Here is a 26,384-nt window from a genome sequence, read left to right as displayed (position 1 = left end):
CAGCTTTCTCATTATGGGGATGATGTGAGGTGAATTTTACAAGTAAGGAAATCTTTGCTCAAACAGAATCATCTTTGACTAAGGACAGTGTTATGTACTTCAGCATTCAATCTGGTTTGGTTAGTGTGTGAAGTGTTATATGACCAAATTTTTAAAAACAGATACATTTGCCTTGCAGTGATTCCTGGTAATGCAGTATCTATATTAATCACAAAATTGGCATTTTTATCTAACATTTTTTACTCCAGCTGAGAGCCTGAATGCTGTAATATTAATAGAAGTTGATGACCTTAGAATTCTTATGCTAGCCAATTAAATTTCAAGCTATGAAGTTGTCAAAGTGATGACTCAGCTTATCTAATGTTTTTATAGCTGATCCCTGTAGGAAGCTGCTGCTAATTGAAATTGGGAATGGCTTGTGTTATCAGCTGAACCTGCAGGGTTGTGGTGGCACCTGTGTGCACATGAGGAGAACTGGTAAGACAGGAGAGGGAAATAGGTCTGGATTTTGCTTCTGAGAAGGATGTCAAACCCCAAAGGACAGAGCCCATCATAAAGCAGCAGTTACTACTTTGAGGGAAATCCTGAAGTACTGGGGAATGCCATCTTTCACAAAACTAAGTAGTGCCTCTAGTTTGTATTTTTTAATATAAAATTTAAAGGTACAAAACAGCTGAAAAATGAAGCTGAGATTTCCTATCAAAAATTTACATAAAATGGAGAAATGTTTTAGTTTTTCCAGAACTGACATTTTTTGATAGGAAATAGCCCTAGTGAAATATCAGTAAATGGATGAAGGAGGACATCTGGCTTCAAGTGTAATTTTCTCTGGGCTAGTGAAATGTTGTTATAACTGAATTTCTCTTGTTCTGAATTGTCTTTGCTGATGGGCTCTCATTAAGGCAACAATCTGTTTGCTTCTGATTCTGAAATTATTTTACTTCCCCAAACTGATATTATCTGTACAGGAAAGTTGCAATGAGGGCAAAATGTTAATTGGAACTCCTATTACTTAATCCCTTCCTGTAATATTTTTCAGGGATGAAATTGGCAAGGATCATGTTTGATTGATACTCTTGAATTGGCTTTCTAGCATAATTCAGGGAACTTTTTGGAAATAAACAGGTTTTATTTTCTTCCGTTCCTTTGCTTCTGGAGACTTTTAGGCATCATTACCATGCATTTTGAACAGAGTGAAATTAAATAGCAAGCACCTTATAAATCATGTACCTAAACCACTCAGAAGGAAGTTGACATATTTCTCCAAACAAATCTTGAATTGGAAATTAGAAGAAAATCAGCCTGGTATCAGGTTATAACCATTATGAAGTGAGAGGAAAACTTGGATGTCCTAAAAAACGACTACATAATCCATTAAAGAATATTTTTTTCCATTTGCTTGTGGTATTCTCTATTCAAAAGACCTTGACAAAATTTATATAAAAAGTCACAATACAAGCTCATTATTTTCTAGCACCTTGCCTCTAGGAAGAGCAGATCTCTCCTGATACACTTAGTGCATCATGTCTGCCAGTTGCTGTGCTTTTTGTCCTCGAGTTTATCCACTGCCTGACATTTTATATGCAAATTGCACGTGTCTGAATGGGTTTGCTGCTGCAGTAGGTCAGTGATGAATAAAACAAGACTAGAAGTGTAGTGTTATAGCATTGCTGAGGGTTTTGCTGGCCATATTGGCAATTATGTAAAGAGTAACATGTACTGGGAAATGAATCTTTAAAGGTCATTGTGTGGTTCTCACGTGGAAACAAGTGCTCACCTGTGTTAGATCAAAAGTTTAAAAATCCCTTCCTTGTTTTGAGATCAGCAGTTATCATTTCTCAGTTTAAAATGCAAAGTTCTCACTTCAAGTACCAAACTAATAAATAATTGAAAACCACGTGTGTGTTACATATGAGGGATGCTTTAGCTTTTTCTTGTCTTTTCGTTATTCCACCCTTATCCATGAGCTCATTCTCAGTCTTTCTGCATAACTTACAATACAGCCTTTTGTTTGGAGGCTTTGCTCAGGTAATTATATTGTCACACAGAGAAGTACCTTTCAAAAATCCTTCTCAAAGAGCTGATATAATTGCACTTTCCCACTTAATGAACAAGTTCTGTAGCTATGAGATATATCAGATGTTTTGCACTTGAGGTCTAAGCAAGTTCTGTACACACATCACTGGATAAACAGGAATGTTTCCCCTGCTACAAAGGGAAACACAGCTAGAGGACAAATGTAAACCTGGCACAGAGCTGTGTTGCTTTTCAAGAGGCAGATTAAAGCTACCAGCAAGAACATTAACAATAACAGGAAGGCAGCTGGAAGAAACCAAGGATCCAGTTTATCACATGCAGCAGCACATTTATTTTATTACTTTTTTTTTGGGCCAACCTCAGCAGGGGGGTGCAATGCCTAAAAACTAGCACTTGATTGATTAACTGGGGAAAATAGCACATAAAGACTTAATGGATTTTGCATAGAAAATACAAGCAGAGTATAAAAAACATTTGTAGCCACCAGAAAAAAATCTCATCCAGAAAAATTCAGACAAAAAAATCTAGTCTATCCACCTTTGTCTTGTCTTGTATGCTTTTAAATAAATACTTTTTCAAATTGGGATGTCAAATTTTCAGCCATTTAATCAGCTCTTAAAAGAACTATTTTTAGTTGCTATTTTAGATTTTTGTATCTATTTTCTTAGAGATTAATTTTCATCTTTACCATCTCCTGTTTAAGTGCACCTTGTCTTATTATACAGAGAATAAAATGGATTTGGTCCTCCTGTATTGCAGACAACATAACAGGGAGATGAGTTAAATCTTTAAAATGCTAAAGAAGAAATTTTTCTATGTAATCCTGTGTTTGTGATCAAAACACTGGTCTCAGTTCTTACCCTATTAATCACTGATGCTTCACTTAGATTTTCCTTCACTTACATCTCCTTGCTCAGTGTCCTCTTTATTGATCCTGCCCACTGTCTAGCCTCCCCATGATAGCTGTCACACTTACCACAGGGAAGTTAAACAACCACTGATTATTTAACAAGTTCTGAAAAAAAGTATTGAAAGTACAGATGGACCTACCTGATCTCCCCAAACACAGCTCCTGCTCTGAGTGTAACCAGGACTTTGGTACCATCAGGGCCTCCAAGGACTTGAACTTCACCCTGTTTGATGATGTACATCTCTCTGCCAATCTCCCCCTGGGCATACAAACACATAAAACAACTCGTGTTTTAGCAGTGGTTTTTGTTGGTAGACTAATATTACAGCTTCTTCTTTAAATATCTTTCTACTTTCTCATGAGCAGAGGGTGTGCCACTATTATAAGGCAAATCAGCAATGTGGTTTTAAAAGTGAAAAAGTAGCAGCAACGGAGCCAGGACTGAAAATGAAGGGACTTGCACTCCCTATTTCTTCACTTGGTCCTCCAAGCTTGCATGCAGGATCTCCTTGGTGAAGTAGGGTGAGACCAACATACATCCAGGGGGAAGGTGGCTCCAGCATTCTGTGTTGCAGAATTAATTATGTGTTGCAGCATTAATAAGATTGCTATGGATGTTAGTCACATAGCAGATTTATACAAGCAAGACGCCTTTTAGCTCTGAATCAAACTGTAATAAGTTGATGCTTCAATTTCTCATAACCTGTCTTTGTTAAGAACTGTTTGCATGGACTGCAGTACCAAATGTTGAATCTGTTGCTGTCCTTTATTCTCTTTGTTGTGTCAGTCCCAGCTGTAGTCTAAGATCTGTTCATGCTGTGCATTGTATAAGCAAACACACCAAACTACTCTTCCACCCTTCTTAGCCAGCAGCAGTTCTGGAATTAGTCTTTGAAGGGACACACTTGATCCTCCAGTTTAACTCCTCCAATGTTTAACTTTTACACAGTGGAGTCAGTGGAGCCAGCCCAGCATTCTGGAGGAGGATTGTGTGCTTTACTCTTGGAGGGAGCAGGACCTTAGTGAACATGTTGGACCAGAATTGCTAAAAACAAGTTAAGGGGTTCTGGTGATCACTTGTGTGGGTGGTGGGACCTGTGGGTCACTTGCCAGAACAGTAGTAGTAGGGATTACTATTCATCCCCCCAGGGTTTATTTGCATCTCTATGTTTACATGGTTTCTGGAAGGAGACTTGGGCTCACTGGTCAGAAGCTGAGCTAGTTACCTGTGAACTACCTGTCTGGCCAGGTTTAAACCAAAGTGCTGAGACAAGATAGACATCTTTGCTAAGAGACAGAGTGACAGCATTCAGTGGCTCAGAGCTGTGAGTAAAGGAAGAGCAGATCCTGCTGGAAAGAGCTTTATGGAATGCAGTCTATTTTCTACATTCTTAGATAATTCTACTTAAGGTGTCTGAGTACACAAATGAAGCACAGATGAAGCATCATAGACTGAGATCTGTAGGCTGGGTTTGTATGTATAGAAGTATAGAAACATTAAGTTTGATCAATTTTTTTTAAATATTAAAATTTCATAAAGTATCATTAGATAAGCCATATTTGCATTAAATGCTTTCCCATATTACTATAATTTCATGGTTGGTAATGTAAGTAATAAAATCCATATTGTCTTGTTTTAGATTGAAATTTGAGAGCATATTTGTTGTTATTACACAGAGTAGTTTAATTATTTTATGCTTTCTAATTCAGTCAGGATTAATTTTATTTAAAGAACATTGTTGACCAATATCTGAACTCCTTTTCTAAAGTACATAATATAATTCTTATTGGAATAAGACAAGAATGCTCACCTTTTTGCAGACAAAGTCACCAGGTAAATATACAATGGATTTCAACCTTAGCAGCATGTCATAAATCATCTGGGTATCACAGCCCTGTTAAAATAGAGTTGATCACTCTGAGGAAGCTCAGTAAGTTTATGTTCAGAGCTTTATGTGTTGTTTATGGAGTTTTGCTTTTTTTTTAACTGTGGGAGAAGAACAGATCCTGTCAAACACTCATATGAGTCTATGAATTCCATGTCTTCAGCACACATAGAAAAAATGTACAGCCATGTAAGTTTTATGCAGGTATATCATATGATTTCTGGCAAATATCCTAACAAGAAATTTTTCTGTGTGTACTTCTAAAACTCAGCGCCTTGTCATAAAAATCCAATTTTAAGTACACATTTAAATTGTAGCTCTGGAAAGCTACCAAGGAAAAGCTTTTTTGCACAAAAAGTGACTATGATGCAGCTTTCTCTCCACCAATGTTACATTGCCAGAACACAGAGTATGGGTGATCTCAGGCAGACCTGGGTGGCTAGAGCAAGGTGGACTGTGTCTAAAACTAGATTATTCTCAGTCTGACCCCTGAGATTAGTAATACTCTGAATTCACTCATAGTCTGACCATACCATCAGCTATAGGATGTCATCATAACAGGACTTTGTTTTAATCTTGTTTGCTTCTTTAAAGATCACTGCCTTGACACAAAAGAAAACCAAATACATACACTTGGGTTTTTCTGATGTCTCCATTCTCTGAGACATTTCTTTGGCTTATTTTGCCTTGTATACTAATAAACATGTACTTAAGTGTTGCAAGATGCACAAAACAAGTTTTCTCTATGGAATACCACATATTTTGCATTCTCCTGTAAAACTACTTGCTTTGAATAACTCCACTTTGTTGACAATGGCAAAGTTCACGTCAATAGCAACAGCTAATTGCATTTTGGTTGGCATCTGCTCCAGTAATTCTGATTCATCTGAAAAAAAGAAAAAAAAAGACAAATTAAAGAATATCCACAAAAATGAGCAAAAATAACTTGATGGAGTTATTCTAACACTTACAAGTTCAAGTGAGGAAGCAGCTAATATGCTTTTACTAAGATGCTTAATAAATCTGGTCTAAAATTATTACCAAAACATTGTATTAATTAATAGAATTTATGAAGTATTAAGAATCATATTGCTTTGTAGTTCCAAAGTAAGTTGGGCAGCCTCCTTTCACTTCCCACATGCAATTCAGAAAAGAAGAAATGTGAATTTCACCCTATATCTGTATCTGTACAACCACTGTCACTCAGACACGCTGAGCAACTGGAATTGAAATCCTCACCCAGCATTCCTTGAGAGTCCCACGTGTACTCATACCAGGTTCTAACTCGGTTTTGCACCAGTCTTGGAATGGAATAAGTGTTCATGTAGGAGACAGTGTTGTCCACACAGGAGCGATAGTAGTTCTGCCCTGCTGTTGCTGCCCCAATTACATCCCTCATCTGCAAAAATCAATTGTTGTTACTACACATTTTAGAAAAAATAGTCCTGATTTTAATATCTTATCAGCAACATGAACAAATAATATAATACTTTTTGGAAAATCATTGACTAATTATGCATTTGGTTGCATGTTTTCAATAGGTGCTTCATCCACTTTTTCAGAAAAATTACAAATTTAATCTGATTGTTTTAGAAAGTGTAATATGATTTTAGAGGAGCTGTTTCTGGATTATAGCTTATTCTTGTCTTGTATTTGTGGACATGGATGAAAATTATTGATAATACTTTCCTTAAAGCCCATAGTAAAGCTACTCTGTATTTGGCAAGCAATGCAAATCACAAGCGAAGCACACTGGGCTGAATTTCTGTAATAACATCATCTCACACCACTGGAACTAAGATTGAGCCACTGTTTAAACAGTTAAGGGATCCTGAGAGTCTTAAGCTCTGAGAGCTGAAAGGTGACCTTAAAGTTTTTAGCGCAGGAATGACATTTAACATTTCAACTCAAGTGTGATTCAGTTTTTAGAAAGTGGATGAGTTAATGCTCATAGATATTCCTTCTTCAAAAGGATAAGTATTCAGATGTGATTTCAGTGGAATGGCTTCATGTGGCAGCTGCCAAGGATTAATGTGCCATGGGCTGAATTTTGCTCTTTATTACAGGGATGCAATTGATTGCAGTGGGAATAACAATTTTTGGGCAAGTGTGCTAAAGCAGAAATAATTCAATAATTTTAAAGGGTTCTTTGTAAACAGGAATTATAACAATAAAACTGCAGGGAAGCAGTTTGTGTGTTAAGGTTTAAAGTTTGAGACTGCAGATGACTATGCTGGAAACAAAAAAATAATCTGCAGAGTCTTCTTGGGGAAATGAGGCTTTCATTGATAGTTACAACAATTTAGGGAAAAATTATGAATCCAAAAACTCTGAAGTTTAATTCTATATTCTTGAATTCAATAGTTTTCCAGAAAAAATATTTTATATGTATGCATTGTTTTTTTTGGTAATTCTGTTTTATGGAGGAATTTAAAATCCTGTCAGCAAGAGTCTAATGGCAGTTACCCTTTCTTGCAGTTCCAAAGAGCAAGAGACATATGCAGTCTCTAATGGCTTGATTATGGAACTTTTCAAATCTATATTCAAAATAAGAATTAAATTTCAGTTTTAAATTAGTTTCTTTCTTTTTTTTTTTTTTTTTTTTAATAATTAATTTTATAAAGGCATGGACAAATCAAAAAGTCTGGAATGGTTTCCACAGAAATTGATAAGCCACAACCTCACTCAGAAACCTCAGCATTTGTTTTTCTCTAAGCAATGTGTATTAAAACCTATGATCTAAAGCCCAAGTTTAATAGTTACAAACCAGAAATATTTCAATGATATTCATTTGGAAATATAACTGATTTGCTGTGCTATGGGTTTTTTTTTTTTTCCTCCTGCCAAATGGGAACCAAGAGAAATAGAAACCAGTTAATTTTCATATTGACAAATATATTGTAATTTGTGAAAGAGATCAGAGTTCTAGTTTGACAAAAAATCATGGGATTTCCATTAACAGAATCCTATTGGTAGTAGTACTGAGCATGACTTATTCAACAATTACAATTTTTATTTCAGATTTAACAGTATAATGTGAATGTCAAGGATTTGTCTCCTTGGCTGTGAGTAAGGAAAAAAAAAGGAATTGTGCATCATTTCAAGGGCTGTCCATGTCCTGCAGAGTGTTGGCTATTAATCAGCTTGTGTGCAAAAGAGCTACAAAACAAGGGCTGATTAAACACGTTTATTTATCAGAAAAGTATGTTTGACATTAAAATAGAAGATGGAAACTAACATTTTTCCCGAAGTAAACTATACTAAATTGAATATTGTCACTACATTACAGTAACTTGAATATAACTTAATGATTTTTTTTTATGTACCTGGCCAATTAAGCTGGAGAAGACAAAGACACCCATGAAATAATTCAGCAGTTGAAAAATTATCTCGAAGAGCGTTTGTGGTTCTGCAAGGCCACCGATGGTGATCAGACTACGAACTGCCCAGTAGTAACACCTCAGGTACCTGTGGGTACAAACAGCACTTCTGTCACACTTCAGCTATTGTGTGTTTGAGGTTGAGCATCTGCCTTCCTGAGCTGGGCCTTTCAGTGATGCTTTTCAGTCCAAAAGACTGTCAGCATTTTATAAAGGGCTATGACTTTATAAATAATACAGGTACATGGGTCAGGTTGAGCTGAATGTTCAGCAAAGGATGTATGGGAAATGAAGCTCTAATTTACTGTTCTCTAGTAACTCTAGGTAGCATTAAAGAAGACTTGTGTACAAAATTGCCAAGATGGACATTACAGTGTTGGAATGCTGCCAGTGGAGATGGTCAAAAGCGGGGTAAAAGTGTTAGAGACTCCCAAGAGTCTCTCTGTAGCAGCATAAGAGATGCTCAAACACTTTAAAGTCCCCTTCATGGCTTTCATTTGATGACACCAGTGCAAAGTCTTATGGTGGTGATGACAAATGCAATGTTTTCCTTCTTGTGCCCATTTTTACTCATTTTACCATCCTGGTCTTTCTCCCTGTCTGCTTCTGAGCACCCTTCATTGGCTCTGCCTCCTGGGTTATGTCAAAAAAGTCACATATTTCCACAAACTGTGTGGTAATGCGGCTTCTCCCAACCACTGCACTAATCTGGCACTGGAAGGTTGACTCCTCTATTAACATCTCCTAGCTGCTGCTCTCCACAACTCCTTCTGTCACCTTAACAAACTCTTTCTTGCCTTTTTCATCACAGAGCTTTTTGCCTTCGTGTATTTCTACTAGTATGATAACACAAGTTTGTGAAAGCAGCAAAGGACCTGGACAGAAAGCTTTAGAAGAGTGCCTGGCATCTCTAAAATTCTGGTTTAAATTTCATTCTAGAACATGGTACCACAAGCAATGCAGCATGTGGTGGGGAATAACTAGTTCAAATCATTGTTGTGACAATGCTATAATTTCCTTCTTTTCTGAGCAAACAAGTAATTGGTTTAGGTATATTTTTAAAAGCCTGCTATTAATTAGAATTGGACTTCCCAAGTTTCTGTACAATCAGACTTCAGCTTTGCTGATGATTAGGAATGGAACTTCATTTCCCTTAGTTATAAAGTAGGATTTTCTGGGGCTACTACTTCTGAAGCAATGTTAATTCCTTATGTGTGTTGTATTTTATTGTTTTAAATAATAACTTTTAAAAATCAAACAACCCCCCTCCCCCCAAACACAAAGAAACAGATGAAATACTTTTGGAGATAAGTTTGTTTTGAAATAGAAGGTCTTATGTGCATCTTCTCATGCCTGCTCTGAACCTGAGGCCCCATGGTCTGCCTGCAGACTTTAGGTGTATTTCAGACTCCTTTCTTTTTAAGATATGAACTCCACTATAATAAGAGGCTCATGTAATACAACTGCAGAGTCAGTTTTGTGCAAATATGAAAATACAAACTCACAATAACAACCAATTCCAATGACGCTGTTTTTCTTAACACACTTGAAAGTGTTTGCAAGTTTTTCATCCAAAATATAAGGTTTTACCAAGCAATTAATATCTGCTTTTCACTACAATGTCCCTTTTTCTTGGTTGCAGATTAATAAAATGCTGTAACAATGATCACTTTTACCATAGTTGTCTAGTTGTCTAGATTTAGATTTAACAGTCAGAACTGGCCATTTTCATTCAGAGTCTTTAAATAAAAAAAAAAAAAATATTGCATATTTTCCATCCTATCCTATCCTTTTTTTTTTTTTTTTTTTTTTTTTTTTTTTTTTTTTTTTTAGGGATGCAAAATGAACTGTGCTGGATTATGCCAAAATAACAGCTTTTTCTTAGATTTCTGTAGGATAAACAAATAATAAGAAAAAGATTCAGGTCTGTTTTGGAAGAATTACAGATTTAAGCATAAAATGATGCTTCTAGCTTGACTGAGGAGAATTATGTAAAGCATATTAATATTATATTGATTTGCCATTACTGAGAATGCTGTGGTGCTTGAGACATGTATAATTGGGTAATATAAAAGTAAAGAAATTAACATTACTTCTGTGATACTTTAGGAAACAAAAGTAATTAAGCAACTCCCTCACCCTCAATGGCTCTGCGTGCCAAGTTTGCAAACTTCACCATGATAAACAATAAAATCTTTATTCTGGGAATGTCTACAAAGGATGAAAGCAGCTCCTCAGAGGAATTTAAGGGTCACAATCTTCTTTGTAGTGTTGTATGTCCAAAATGTGAGGTTGGTTTTTTTAATATCTTTCTACCCTTTCTTTAATATACTGTATTCTTCTGTGATTTTACTTCAAAAGAAACTTTCCATTGGCAAGGCACGTGATATTCTCTATCTCTTTGGAACAGATTTTCTCCATTTAAACATTTTTTGTTTTATTTTAATCTGAAATAGAAGCTGCACAGTTGAAATACAGAGCAGCTTTTTTCCTCCCTAAGAAGGGGGGAAATGAGACTGTAAATTTTGTTTAAGGAAAGCCAGAAAAAACAACTCCAATTTCAACAGTATTAACAGCTCTGCTTCCTACCAGCATGTGTCTGGAAACTATCACTGTTCACTATACTGCTTACCATCCTGCTATAAAATTACTATTGAAGAAAATAACAGTCATGAGACAAGAAGGGAATTTTTGCTTCTGCACATCATAGAGAGTGTGTTTATCCTTCAGGCAATCAAACAACTAGATTTTTCCTTAAAAAAAAGTCCTAGGTATGAAAACATTCAGAAACACTGCAAATAAGATATCTTGTAATATTATGTCAATAGAAATATCTTTTTCAGAAAAGTCAATTTCAGAATACACTAAACTTCTTTCATGGTTTTGGTTAGTACAAGTCTTTGTGCCTGGGTCTCTCAGCTTTTAAGGTGGTATTCACATATTTATTTCAGCCCAGGGAAGCATTGTTTCAGGACTGTCACATTTGACTCCTCTCAGATTGCAGCCAGGATGGGTTTAAGCAGAGTACAGCAGCAGCCTTTCTAAACTAATGACTTCCTTCTTGGTGCCTCCTCTGGAGTGTGTTCCTCAGGTGCCAGTGGGTCTGATGATCTCAGACACAGAGGAGCAAAGTATAAAGCTTTTGCTCAGAAGAGCATGGCTGTGGGTGGCAGGTCTGAAAGTCTGACAGACGAGCTGGGCTGTGCATTCACATTCATTGTGTGGAGGCACAAAACTCTCTTTGCATAGCAAGCACTGTGACTGTGACACATCAGAGCTATTGCAAGAGCTGATACCCATGAGACACGTTTCAGGATTTGCCACTGTGCACTGGGCAATGCAAACCAAAGGAGTGGATTTGTTCTAGGCATGTACAGTGACCATTTTCTGGGACTTTCAGTATCACTAAGTCTGTGCCCAGGACAGGAAGGCAGCACAGTACAGAGAAACATAACTAGGAGGCAAAGAGATGTCTTAAATTTGCCAAAGAATTTTGCAGACTGCTTGTGGATGACATGCAAACAGCAGAAGCATACCATGAGCAAAGTGAAATTATTTGTTTTGCCTAAATTTACTGCTGACCTGGAGGGTTTGCATGAGAATTTCAGATCCTTAGTTTTAGTTTCTCTGTGAACAGTGATGAAACACAGATATGTCCTTGGAATAATTCAGAATGATGACATTACACTGAATACCTGAAAAAAGATTTGTCCATTTTCCTCAGGAATTAGAGAGATTGATCTTTTACTTAGGTAGTTAGATTAGATTGTAGATAAACACATATAATTGAAATTGTCCACTTTAGAGACCTTTTCAATATCTGCTACTGTCCTTGACTAGACTCTACACTCTGGTGTTGCATTATTGATTCTGTGCTTCTGCATTAGGAGAGACTGAGGTCTTGCCAAACTCAAGTTCTTTTGAGTGCACTTTTAATGCTGGAAACACCATGGGTGGCTAATTTGGGTGTGTTGTAGGGTAGCAAAGTTAATTGCCTTTTCTTCTCAAGTCAAAGGTTTTGACTGAAGGCTGCTGTGCAAGAGAGCTCAGATTTTGGACTAACTACTGGACAAGAGCCAGAAAAGAATAGAGCTTGCAGAAGAGCTGCTGTGATAATTTTGCTTGTGATTTGAGTGTTGTGTATAGCTGTTAGTTGTAGATTTAGTTCACCAGCTAGTATGCATATTCAGGAACATCTATGTAATCAAACTAATAATGGAAACTGCTGTCTGTTATTTCTTTTTAGCCTGGAAAGGAAAAAAAAATTCCTAGGAATGCTGATATTTTTAAGAACTGGTTTTGGACATAACTAATAGCAATATTTTATGGACACAGCAGGGATTCTACATAAAGCATTAATGCCACTAAATCAGTGCTAGATCATTTTCTGTGGGTCAGTGTAATCTGAGAAAACTAGATTTTGGTTTACTTGTCAAACTGTTTACCATCATTTTTCTAAAATTAGCTGAGTAGCTATGTTTCCCTAATCTTGTTTCTGAATGTATTCCCATTCTTTGTGAGACTGTTGGCACATTTTGCAAATGTTGTCAACCTTGAGTGCTCTGTGAAAGCAAATTATAAGTTCACTGCTGTGCCATAGTATATGCTGCAGTACTAGTCACTTTTCCTGACAAATTGTTCTTATATCTGCTTTCCTAATAAATGAATATACCTAGAAGTATCTTGTCTGATAAGTTTAAATTCACTTACATCTCCAATTATAACTAATGTTCACACTATGCCTCTGCGTGTGAACAATCCTCAAACATTTGATGATTAGATTTTATTTCATGCCTAATTCTCTAAGGCAATTCTCTCCACACAGTCAGCATTTGCTATTAGTGGGATACAAGAGCAGTACTCAAGCTGTGTATTTGATGGTGTGTAGAAACTTCAGACATGTCATTTTTTTCAAGAGATAACCCTAAAAAAATCACTGCTGGTTTACACAAAGTGTGTTTCGCTCTCAAAAACTATTTTTTTAGCCTTCAAGGTAGTGACTTGACACCAAACTTGTGAAGTCTGACAAAGCTACAAACAAGTGGAGCACATTTCCAAGTGAAAGGTGAAAAGTTGTTTAGAAAGCAATTTATGACAGCAGTAGGATACTATATGTGGTTTTGCAAGGAATGTAATTAAAGAACAAATTGAGCTTCTGTGGCTTTAACTATATTATAGCCTTTCAAAGAAATAAATTTTCACTCAACTGAACCTACTAGCTATATCTTTACAAAACTACACACAGAATATATTATGACTTTGCTTTTTTTTCTTCCTCTCCATCATCTTAATAAATGGTCCTTGGCACCCAACCAGTGCTGTCACAAGGAGTTTGTGGAAATTGTGCCAAAATCTAGTTGTTTCCCCTGAAGTCACTCTGCCACATTTTAAGCATGACCTTCTCAAAAGATCAGAGAGAGCTGGTGGAATTTTTTCAGACCAATCACCATGGTGAAGAGGGACTAAAATGTTGCACTTTAATGACACAGTGCTGTGTGGCAGCAAAAAAACTCCCAAACTATCCCTGTGTTTCCTTTGAGGGATTGCTATGACAATCCTTCTAACAGTTCCCATGTGCATATGCAATCACTAAGTTTAATTTATGAGCCTTGTTGCTTTCTAAATGTTTAATTAAGTTAACACTTAGCACTGACTCATAAACCTATAAAAGCTGAAAGTGGTGAAGTGATTATTCACTGCACCTGCCCTCCAAATATGTGTTAGTATTGACAGCTGCTAATCAACAGTCATGATGCTAGAAGTTTGCTATCCAAGCACTTTAAAAAGCAAGGGCATACCCTGCAAGCAGTGGCATGGCAGAAGGATGGTGGGGGGAGGGCAGGAATGAGCAAAAAAAAAAAAAAAATCTCTTGCAAAAGAAAAAGACTTACATGTTTCCTTGACCATCATACACCCATCTAGTGCTGCCAATTCCTTCATAGTCTGAAGCCCAATAATACAGGCATGCATTAAGGTGCAAGATAAACAGCAAGTATCCAGTTGTTCGAATGACCCTGTAAAAGTCAACAGATTCCTGTAAAAAAACAACTGAAATATTTCCTTATTTATTTATTTATTTAAATAGAACCCATTACTTTTCTGGATTAGCAATGTTAATGTTAAGGATACACTAAGTAGTTCCCCACCTGTATTGAGTCTATGAAAAAAATAGTTGGCATTTACTGATCTCTCACATTTGTCCAAGGTCAAATAAATATCTTTCCTAGAATATTTGACATGGGGTAATTTTTAAATTATGGTTCCCTGAGGAGTTTATAGTCCACTTCTATAAATGGCTATAAATATTTCCAGAAATTTGAACCTATATTAATGAGGGTACAGGGTAAAAAATAATGTGGTTCCCAAACTCTATCCAAGATAGGCTCTAAACCTGTGAACCAAAGCCAAGGAATGTATGAGGTCAGAAATGAACTGCTTTACAAGACCTGTAGTATAAGACCTGCAGTAGATCCTCTAAATAGTATGATTTAGTTGCTACAGCAAGAGTTATATCATTCCTAATCCCAGTTCTTATGCTTATGGGCAGCTCTTTGAAGAATACCAATGATGAACTGCTTAAGCACCAAGCAGCTTTCTGTTTAATACAGTAATGATCTCATTGTATATCCTCTGTTCAGTTCATGGGGATCAAAAGAAAGATCTGGATTTAGATCTCTATTGAAATATTCATACAAGCAGGGGATAAATAAGCAATAAAAGTGCAGGATTAGCCTAAACACAGGCTGGTAGCTAGTGAGTTTATCTGCTACAGCTAGAATTCAATGCAGTATGCAGTGCAGAATAACTGAGTAAGTGGCTTTATGAGAATTTAGTAAGATCTAAGTAAGTTTGGTCTAAAAACAAATTTAATGGGAGCTAATATCTCTGTGGTTGCTTCATGAAGCACTCCTTTACTGCTTCTTCAGGTGCCTTTGTATGCCCTCCTTGGCCTCTCCATGACATTAGACAACCTACCTGAGTGTACTCTTCTTCTTTATGATGCTCACAAATGAATGCTATTTGTCTGATAAAAGTTGATGTTCTTCCAGGACAGCTCTGTTTAGGATTGCAAGATACAGAGAACAGCAGAGAGCTGCTGTGATCTAGTAATGCTGCAATATTGGCTATGCTAGGTCTCCTGTTTGAGTTTGAATCTGTGAACATGGACTCCTGAGGTCTGAGTGAAGATTCTGGAAACCTTAGCTGTGTTATATTTCTCTAGATATATGTTGGATATATCACAATGAGAAAATGCTAGCTCTATTCCTATGAACTCAAACTAAATATTCTGAGAAGAGAACCCCCCCAGGTATATCCACTTGCTTTGCAGAAGCTTAGTTTGATATTATCTAGTTAATTGGTGCCTTATTGCTCAAACTGTGGTTATACCAATCTCAGACCAAAGCAAGATTGCCACATTAAAATAAAATGCAGCAGTTTGCACAAAAAGACTGGGCTTTTTAAGACTTTTTAGCTCCTGCTTGTACTCCTCTGTATAACCACCTCTATTCTCCATTTGTCAATGAGTAAAACCAGGAGTCAGTGTTTTCTGAAGTGTGAATTAGAAAATAGATTCACTTTGTTATATTTAGATTCTGTACTTTACATTCTATTAGTGATTTAATATTGGAAATCTGACTGAGCCTTTGACCAGGAAGCAAAGACACAAGCAGCAACACACAGTTGTGGTTGTTAACCAATATAATGGTAAAAAACTCTCTGACAGGGCAGAGTAGCTGGCTCTGTCTTTCCAGGTACTTCATACATCATTTTCCAGGACTAATGAGATCTCACTCTGTGTGTCTTAGCCTTTCTTCTTGTCATGTAAATAAACATCACATCCTTCAAAGCTGGTCTAGCTTGAAGACATACACATCCCCTTCACAACTTGTCCTTTGAACATTCATCTCCCATTCCATATCTTGATAATAGTGTGAAACTCTGTCCCTTGAAAAACTCTATTTGAATGAAAATGAGTTTTAAATTTGTTCCCATTACTTTGAAATCCATATGCACACAACAGTATTGCTACATACAAACTAATTAGTTGATTAAGAATTGTCTATATTATTATACATTATCTATATTATACATACTGTATCTCCCAGTACTCACTGCAAGTATTATAGGAGATACAGAAAAATCATTGAATTGTCGCCCCAAAAAGCAAAGGATATAATAAGAAAAATAATTATTTTTTAAAAAATTAATTTTAAAGCTTATCAATATTAGAAAAAGTGAAACACCATAAGCAGATGAAAGCCCTTTTTTAAAAAAAAAATGAAATTAGAAATTAGAGAAGGCAGATATTCAGAAAATGACAAGAAATTTCTTCATCTTGTGGAAATTCAGTCCTCTCTTGAACCTAAAAGAATTAAAAAAAAATAAAAAAACCAAAACAAAAAACCCAAATCAAACCACAAAGGAATCTTCCATGAGTGAAAAACAAGGGCAATATAAGAATAAATTTTGTGAAGGTCAGCATCTCAAGAATATATTAGCAGAACTTTCAAACTTTTAAGTTTTGTTATATTTCACAGGCACATGATAAAATGAAAGTGGTCATATGTGAAACTTCTCTTGAAATTTATCTTATTTTTAAATCTCATAAAATATCTCATTTGAGTATTAATATACTCAATGTGTACTGTTTAAGAGCAATAATCTCTGAAACAGAGTAAGATGGTAACCAACATATTTCTGCAACACCAACAGACAGAAACAATACATGTCCCAAAACTGGGACAGGGAAAAGGATCTGTTGGTGTAGGTATTACACAAGATAAATTAGGCCTGATGACATTGACAATAATGATGACAAAGCAGATGGGTTCATTGGATTTTAGCAGCATCACTGACAGCTGAGAGACCTGTGGAATTTGGCATAGCTGTGCCCATGGACTACTTGAATTGGATGCAAAATTCTTTCTGTCAATGCAGAGGGTGAGAGTTTATAATCATTATTTGAGAACTGCTGAATTGGTCCTCGTTCCAGCTGTAGTCAGTGAAGGATCAAGTTTCTGTATGTGCCAGGTTCATGGGGAGAGCATGTTTGAAGAAAAATGTTGACACAGGCTCAGGCTTATAACTCCTATTAAGTACAAATAAACAGCTACTGAGGATTTGGAACTGCTATTAGCAGCCTAAAGAAAGTGTTTAGTTCTTTTAGTAAAGAAACTTTCTGAAACTTCTGGTTAATTAAATTTTGGCAGAGGCCTCCATTTGGTGAATATTTTCCCTGAACCAGGCCAGCTGAACTGAGCTAGATTTCATATGAAGCATTATATACATTATTTTAATGATTACCATAAAGACAGATATTTAAAAAAACCCTTTAAATTGAACAGGTAAGGATGTATCATATTCCACTCAATGCTTGACTCATGAAATAATCTGAAATGCATTCTGTGCCAAGCTTTGCATGCTACTTGAGTTTTATCAGCACATACCTGTAGATGTATGCTTTTTCCATAATAGCTTCCAAACGATCATTAAACTCAAAGAATGTGTTATGCTGAATGGAAAACAAATGAAAGTAATCCAATCACTATTTTTCAGTACACATTTTTTTAATAATAGTACTCAAAAAAGCATCAATTCACATATACATTTTGAAAATGGATTTTTCGGTAATCAAACTTTCTATAAATATTCGTTCTGGCCAGGACAGGGTTAAGTTTTGCAGCAGCTGGGACTCCATGTTATTCTACACTACCTCAGGCCACTGCTGGGAGTGGGATAAAGGGACTGTCTCTTCCAGGGAAGAAAGGTGTTCCTTCCTGTTGAGAAAATCTAGGAGAGGAGCTGTCTGATATTGCACATTACTGGGGAGTTTTCCATGTGAATCACTGGTTTTCTTATCCCCTCTGTCATTAGCAATGTCGTTGTTAGTGTTCATTTCCTTGTGCCATTGTTGTTTCCAGTAAATTGTTCTTATGTTGACCTGTGATAATTTCCTTTTGTGCCTCCAGCTGAGGGGGGAGAGGGACCAACATATGGCTTTATTAAATTGGAGAATACTATTCCTAAACCATGACAAACATTTAACAACAATGTGAACTGGAAAGCAAAGCTAAATTTCAGTCAAGTGTTTTTCTGGGTGTTGAGTGTTCCCTCAGAATTAACAGAATTAACCTTGCTGTTTTGGTCAGAATACTGCAGGTGAACAGCATCTACTTCCTCAAACATATATAATTTCTTGGGCAACATGATCACAAAGAATTTTATGCATTTTTTCTCTTCCTGAAATTCCAGTAATTCTCCAGTAAGCAATCCTATGTATCAACAGCCATGCTAGAGGATACTCTGGTATCAATGGCAGCTTTATAAAATTCTTCCTGTTTAGTACTTGCAGTTGATCTTTAGTGATCACAGGTAACCTTTTTCTTTGTTTTAGTTCAATATACAGCTGGGTGCCTAATACAAGGTACTATTTAACTTTTCATTTTTTCCTGTTGTTTTGGTTCTGATTTTAGGAATTTTGAAGCTTTATTGAATATCAAAGAGGAACATCTTTATTTTATTGTCGGAGTTCTTGTGTTCCTCCCCAGCTTTAAATGAAAACCAATACTTTGGCAACATGTTGATTGTGTGCAGAGAAATGCATTTAGTCACAGAGTGGCCTGCTGGGTACTGTGTTCTAATCTCTTCTCAGACCTTTCATTACACAACTCCAAATGTCTTTGGACTCGATAACAAAGACAGTTTTGTGCTTGATAGGTATTCTGTGTATAGTTTTTGTATTTAAAATTAACTCCTTTGCTTTTAAACACCTGACATAAGTGACAGAAGGCGAAAGGACATTGGCATTAATTTGTGATTTTTTTTTTAATCTTTGAAAATTAAGCAGGTAATTTGAGATTAATCTAATTTCAATAGTGTGAAAACCTAATAAAAATCATCTTTAATCAAAAATACTTTTTGAAATGAGGAAATATGAAAGTCAGAAGAAAAATAAGAAAATGGCTTAATTAGGCTAGAATATGACTTGTATTTTTTGTTTATTTATTGTTATGCTGTACTTTAGCCTGAAGATATTTTTCAGTTTCTAAAAGTCATATTCCTAAATATTATAAAAAAAATTCCTGTTGCATTGCAAAAACATCTAGGCATGGTTAGCCATCCATCAGCATCACAGATCTTACCTTTAGCATCCTGTTTGCTCGAAGTGCTGGATTAAATCCAAAGAAGATGTATAAAATGTCAAATGGAAACACTGATAGCACATCAAGCTGTTGAAGAGCAGAGAGGTCAATTTAAGCTTCATAGTAATCATAATGTATTTATTTGCTGTCAAAAACCTGCTTAGACTGAATCATGACTGCAGTAATATTTGAAGAGTCAGCATGCTAAGCATGCAGCTTCCTAAGTACTGGCAGGTAAGATTATCTCCTTAAAAACACCAACTTGGCTCTGCCCTGCTTTTAAATCCCCTGTGCCTGAGATTTTAATCTTTTTCATGTGGATTATCAACAATATCTCATATATTTGATTATTAATACATTCTGGTTTTTTAGTAGTTGTGATCAGACTAAAATTTTGGCATGTGGCTGGTGAGTGCAGGTGGGGAGGCCACTCCACAAGCACTTCTCAAAAGTCTTTCAGCTTTTAAAACAAGGCTGCCTAAAGTGCTTTGAGGGAGCACGATGAGTTAGATTTCTTGCTTGCAACCTGCAGAAGGCATGTGTTCCAAACAACTGATTCATCATAGGATGATAAATTTGGCTGGTTTTTTTTTTTTTTTTTTTTTTTTTTTTTTTTTTTTTTTGTTTGTTTGTTTGCTTGGTTGGTTTGGGTTTTTTAAATAAATATTTTCTTCCATCATATTTGCATGCTGCTTCTTCCCATACCATTAAGGTTTTCAACATCTCCCTGCAGTCCACCAACTATGTGATTATTCTTCTTATCTGCATGCTTTATCATTTCTTAAGATAGAGAAGGAAAGCTGTGGCAAATTTATCTTTTTCTTTTTAAAGATCCTGGGATACCTTGCTTTGTTGCTGTTACTCCTTGGGAGTAAGAGAGGGATGTGGAACTCTGGGCTTCATGTCACAGTAATCAGAACTGTCTTTGCTCTGAGGGGTGTAAACTGTGTAGGCAGCAACCAGCCTGCAGCACTGACCTTTTATTCCATGCAAGTAAGAAGCAATTAATACCTGAACAGTGTGCAAAGCAAACAAAAAAATTGATTGGGAGAAACAGCCTCTTATGATCTCTCTCTCTCCTGCTCTCAGATACATGTCTAAGAGGGGGGAAATTTTAGTCAAAAATGCATTAATATCAGTAACTTCTAATTAGTGCTTAATCATATGACAAATTCCCACATTCTATCTATATCTTGCATATGGTGAAAACACTCAACTACCATTAGTTTCTCCAGAAATCAAGAGCCCTAAACATACCTTAGGTGTGAACTTAAAATAAAACCATACAAATCCACTTTGGTCTCTTGCTTTAAGTTTTACTCTGTCAAAATAATTTGACTGTATGGTGTATATCCTGCACTTTTAGATAGTTTAATATCAAGTATTTGAGTAATGATGCCACAGTCACTGAAAAAAACTAACTCTGAACAAGGCAGGTGCAAAAGTAGAGAAGAGGAGAGGGCAATAACTGAGATGTGTGCTTAGTGTCACAGAGCTGTATGCTCATCAGGAATTCAATAAACTGCCTATCTTCCACTGGAAAAATAACCCTAACATTTAGGAGCAACATTAACAACTTAAATCAAATGCATCTTTGTTTTTAAAAAATGCCATGAGCATCAAAAATCTTAGTTTAAATTTTTGACTGCTCCTGTGAGTGATGAGCTGTTCAGTACAATGAGGTTCTTCAAAAGAGTTTACAGAATAGGGTTATCATCTCTCTTCAGCAATTTTAATTTTTTTAATGAATCTCTGGCAAATGGTGCTATTTGCTATCCCAGCTATTTGCTGGGATGATCTCAAAAAACCAAATCAAATTCTATTTTATTAATTTATTATCATTCCAAAATGCTATTTAGAATTGCATTTAGAGGTATTCTCTCTTCCAGTTAAAGACTGATTATGAAGATGGCAGTCTTCAGCAGGTGAGCACTGATATCCATTGAGCCAATGCTTTCTGGTGATATTCTTAAACCAACAGTGATTTTCAGTGAATGAAAAAAAATTCTGTGGAATCATAAAGCCAGAACTTCATATTGATATCAGTAGCACAGGCTCTACTTACCCGAAACTTCATAGAGCTGTGGTAGAATTTCTTTGTTTCCACTCTGTCTGACTACAGAGATAACAAGAGGAGAAAAAGGCATAGTCAAGATGAGAATGTCAAGGATGAGCCTCTGCTACTCCACAGTACAGCAAGGGTGATGACACTTAAATGAATGGTGGTCTAAAAGTATGAATAGAGAAATATCTGTCTTGTTTCTGGGAAGTAGTACTGTTATTAGTCTAGCTTACATTAGATCATATTTTATTAGAGCTGCTTGAAAAAATGAGAATTGGGGTTTACCTGATTTTTTCTAATCTGAATGTTGGTCTAGAAAAGTACATTACATTTTTTCCACAAAACTTCCCTCTTGAGACATCTGTACCACTTCATGCTCAACCCAACCCCCTTTAATTTCACTGCAAAAAATACATTTATCTGCTGAGAATCAAAGAAGAAATTCAAAGTGTTTCTAATGGTGCTGTACAAAATTAGCTCTTTGAATGCTAACATTAACATGCCAGCATTGCTAGCATTACTAGCATTACAATAATCAACACTGCATTCATTAGTAGTGATTAGCTTTTTATTTTTAAATTGTTCTTCATGATAACTGATGCTAATATAATAAGAAAGGGTAATCAGAAGTATATAAAGAAATGTATCTATTATTATACTTTCTGTATTTATATCAGGAAAACTTTAAAAATAGCTTTAAGATCTTAATCATATTTCCATTCCAACTTTCACTGTTATCAGTTTAAATATTAAACTAAATGCAGGACATCAGGCAGGAGGTGGTTTCTGTGCACTAAAATCTGTGAATTGTAGAAACAGCTTCAAGGGAAATACAAGCTGAGCTTTGTATGTTACAGTTTTAACTTTGTTCATAACAATTGAGTTTTGTGGGATTTAGGCAAGATCCAGTTACTGAATGTCTTGGTGTGGAAAAATACATTCCATGGCACTGCATTTAATACCTATTGAAAGGATATTTGCCCAGCTTGGTCTGTAAAGGTATCAGTAATATCGTGTATGTACAATGTATAACATTTTTTTGTAAAAGCTCTGAACTAAGGCTAGTTCCAAATTAGATCTGAAGATATATAGTTTTAAATTTTCTGTCTGTTGGGCACAGTAATATCATGCTGAAGTTATCAAAACTTTTTTTTCTTTCTGAATTAGATATCTTTTTTCCTATAAGATGTCAAACAATCAAAAGCAGGGAAGACTTTAAAGAAAAGTTAATGTTCCAGATACCCTTTGGTAGGTAGGTTAAGGGCAAGCTTTCAGATACTTGTTTAAAATTTTATTTTACATTTTTCTATAGAAAGATACCACAAAAATTGTAGCAAGAATCAAATTTGAACATACTTATTTCCCCAAAAGGGATTATCTCAAAATATTTTTAAAGCATCCTAAAATTAGAGGGATTTGCTCTGATTTTGGAATGAAATAAAACCACCATCTCACAATCTTTTCCAAAACATGCATATCCTGTCTAACCCTAGCAGAATATGCCCTGTCTTTAACTGTGATTCTGGTACAAGGCAAGTAGGTAAACGTTTCACACAAACATACAAGCAGATATATATATACATGAATACATATGACCACTGATTCCAGTGAGGAATCTGTTTAGAGCTGTATGCCTGTTTCAGCTGCTCTCATTTGTTACTTTCAAATAATTTTTTTTCAATTTTTAACAATCCAGGTAATGGATATGTTTCTTCCTACGCAGAATAATGGAATACCCATGTAGAATGGAAGGTCAGTGACGAAAAATGTACGTAACCTTTAATAAATAACAAAAAGTTACATAGATTTGACAGAGTGATAAAAAAGAAGTGTCAGATTGGATGAATTTCTGTACTCTAACACACAACTGGTGCCCATGGAAGTCCCAGTGCCAGTACTCACGATGATGTCTCCCCCTCGGATGAAGCGCACCCGGGGCTGGAACACGATTAGGTCGCAGAGGTAGCACAGGTCACACATGACATCGATGACAAACCAGTAGATTGTGTTACTGGGGGTCTGGTAGGGGAACACGAAGCGCAGGGGAATGAACCAGCAGTTCCAGTTGTAGGCGATGGTCACCAGCATGAGCCACGCCACGTAGCGCCGGTCTGGAAGGGAAAACATCCCCGGTAGAGCTGGGAACCTGGAGCCCACTGTCGTTTTTTTAGGCACATTCCTTCTGCTGCAGCCTCTGGGAAGGCTTCAGCCCAGACCTACCCACCACTCTCCCTCTTGCAACTGGAATGCTGCTACAGCAATGTGGCTTGGATATAGGAGTCACACAAGGAATTTGCAAAAATGAGAGCATTCAGTGCATATGAAGAAATTTCCATGATAGTTTTGCATCCTGCTCATGTATATTATAACTGACAAAAGAATTATTTGTCCCCAGTAAGTGGTACAAATTCCACATCAACAAACAGAAGACTTGGGTTCTAATTATGGTCAGATTGCATTAGATCTTTGTGAATACCATCTTTACAGCTGATGTCACTTTTCTCTGTTTGGAATAAATATTGTTTAGGACAGAACCTCTGTGTCCCTGGAATCTTATGGTGGCTCACAGTACCATGTAATACCAGGTCACTTCAGTATGACATTACCCCATTCTATTACACAGCTTTAAATTTACCTGTGTATGAGTCAATGGTATCTGGTAGCTTCATAGACTCCATGTATTTTTTCAGTGGAGGTTTTTTGAATTTACAGCACAGCATATCACAGTAATGATCCTCCTCTGGCTTTGCTTCTGCCTCCTCTTTCTTTTCTTCCTTTTTTTCATCTTTTTTTTCTTCTTTTGGTGGGGGTGGAGCCTTCTTTGGTGCTAGACACATAGATAACCAAAAACATTGGCATTTTAATAATGGCTCAATTAATTCACCCTGTTTTAACATGAACAAAAGCTTCATCATGTTAAAATATCTTTTAAAAAACACTGGACAGTGACTAAACTCATTATATTAAATGCACAGAAAAACACTTGAAGAACAAAATCACCATTGGTATAAACATGTGGGTCTGCTATCAGGAACAGGGCACTTATGTCACAGGGTGCAATATCTATATTGCTGAATTTCCCTGGACAATGCCTACAAGTTATGCCTTTTATAAGACTGACAAGAAAATTGTTAATTCATAATTTAGCATTCATTAACACAACTGAGCATTTCTCTTTACTGTTGCAAAGAATGCATGTGGTGAGGATGGAGATAAGAAAAGACACCTGTGCCATGGGAAAAGACTCCTGTGCCATGGGCTGATCTCTCCCCTCTCCTGACACCTGATAGGCAAGATGCAGCAGGTGAAACTAGTCTATGGTTTTGTACATTTCTAGGCTTATAAAAGTCTTGTAGCACTCTTCTGAATCAGTTCTTCCATCTTTGAGCTGGATAATGTTGTTTACACATGTGTCCTATTAATTCTGACTGCTTTACCTGATTAGGATACACAGTCTTAGCAGTAAACTGTATCTATAACTAGTTAGGAAAACAAAGGTCATAAATTCTACAAAGAGAACAAAAGAGGTAGATCAGCAAAGAAATTTTTTTTAAAAATTAGTTTGTTTATCAGCTGGCATAGTTTATTATTCTTCAGGCACCATTTTTACAGCTTTTTAAAAAACACATATATAATGAACAGCTTCTAAAAAGTGCCAGAACCCACCACACTCAGTTCTTTGTGGAAAGGAAAAGGAAAATCAAACTTTCCTCTGAAGAGGAGAAAAATTGATTTATGTTTCATATTTTGTCAAAAATCAATGATTAATTAATGTTTAGATGAGTTTGCTCTATTTAAAGCATGGACTTAAAGTCTTCAGCGCATCCAGATTTCTGTCAAGGCTAAAATTTTATTCACTTTATTTACACAGAAGATCTCATATCAAAGTGACTAATATCCACTCATAAGATATAAATGTTTCTTCATATGTTTCAGATTCATCTTCATGAATTAACATCTCTGAGAGCTAGCAAAAAATACAGAAAACTTGACACAAATGATTCTAGATCCTGCCTCTATAAGGTTTTGCCCCAAATTCTTCAATGATGTCATTCAAACAAAGGTCTTACCTAAGGTTTACTGTAGAGAAATAGGGATAAATTGATTTCATAGGCACAAAGTGATCCTTCCCAGTGGATAAACACACTATGCTTACAAAAATATTGTCACAGTATTTTCTGTTTCCACGCAATTATTTTCAGTTTTAAACCGAACAAATACACAGCTATTTCTAGAGGCACTTACAAACTGGAGGACTTGCTTCAGGTGAAGATATCACTGGATCATTCAGCTTTTCCTTATACACATTTGCCCTTTCACGGAGTTTTTTGACAATCTCCTGGAGCTGGGCATCAGTGTACTCATTTGTTTGGAAACCTGGACGTGTTGGCTGCTGTGCACTGATCGAAACAAAAGGGGAAGAAAGGCTCAATGTACTGGAAACTGATGGAAAGAAACAGTGGTAGTTCTATTACTGGGCTGAAGTCAGACATTAGGATTAGATCCTTATTGAGCACAGTGCTTATTCATATCAATTCATGCTAAGTGGAAACCCGAGTTACCTGCTCTTGCCTCCTGCTCATGTCAGCAGCAGTCTGTGTGTTATTTCAAGCAGAGAAGGTCAGGGTACCCTGTTTAGCCTACTGCACTAATGGTATCCCACAGCTGCTGCTGACCAAGTTCTACTGTGGCTGTGGAAGGCCCAGAGATTACCTGATGTATTCTCTAAGTTACAAGGCACCCACTTCACATCTGTGCATGAAAATGTGCTCATTGTTATATGGCAATATCCTAACAATGACAGGAAATGCAGGTGGAGGAGGAGGGACTTATTCTTACTTTACACTTTCTAATGTTGGGAAAATTGATTTCATCTATGTTTTTAATGGTTTGTTATGGCCAATATGAGGTGAGAAAAATTGCATCTGTTTTCAGTGGAAACAAAACACTAGTCTTCTTGCTGAG

At 36.2% G+C, this 26,384-nt stretch overlaps 1 protein-coding gene across 1 annotated transcript in view; it reads right to left on the bottom strand.

Moving 5' to 3' along the window:
* CNGB3 (cyclic nucleotide gated channel subunit beta 3) overlaps positions 1 to 26,384 on the bottom strand; it is a 57,488-nt gene that overhangs the window by 6,878 nt on the left and 24,226 nt on the right. The window contains exons 4-15 of the mRNA XM_056485239.1: positions 25,665 to 25,819; positions 24,055 to 24,246; positions 23,322 to 23,530; positions 21,423 to 21,473; positions 19,358 to 19,444; positions 17,663 to 17,727; positions 14,105 to 14,227; positions 8,160 to 8,301; positions 6,073 to 6,232; positions 5,622 to 5,719; positions 4,759 to 4,842; positions 3,088 to 3,206 (exon numbers count right to left, since the gene is read on the bottom strand). Coding sequence (XP_056341214.1) covers positions 3,088 to 3,206; positions 4,759 to 4,842; positions 5,622 to 5,719; positions 6,073 to 6,232; positions 8,160 to 8,301; positions 14,105 to 14,227; positions 17,663 to 17,727; positions 19,358 to 19,444; positions 21,423 to 21,473; positions 23,322 to 23,530; positions 24,055 to 24,246; positions 25,665 to 25,819 — 1,485 coding nt within the window. The remainder of the gene's footprint in view (positions 1 to 3,087; positions 3,207 to 4,758; positions 4,843 to 5,621; positions 5,720 to 6,072; positions 6,233 to 8,159; positions 8,302 to 14,104; positions 14,228 to 17,662; positions 17,728 to 19,357; positions 19,445 to 21,422; positions 21,474 to 23,321; positions 23,531 to 24,054; positions 24,247 to 25,664; positions 25,820 to 26,384) is intronic.

This window comes from Oenanthe melanoleuca, chromosome 2, assembly GCF_029582105.1.
Source record: "Oenanthe melanoleuca isolate GR-GAL-2019-014 chromosome 2, OMel1.0, whole genome shotgun sequence".
Taxonomy (NCBI): domain Eukaryota; kingdom Metazoa; phylum Chordata; class Aves; order Passeriformes; family Muscicapidae; genus Oenanthe; species Oenanthe melanoleuca.
The sequence above is the reverse complement of the archived record's forward strand: the minus strand, read 5'-3'. Positions and strand labels throughout refer to the sequence as shown.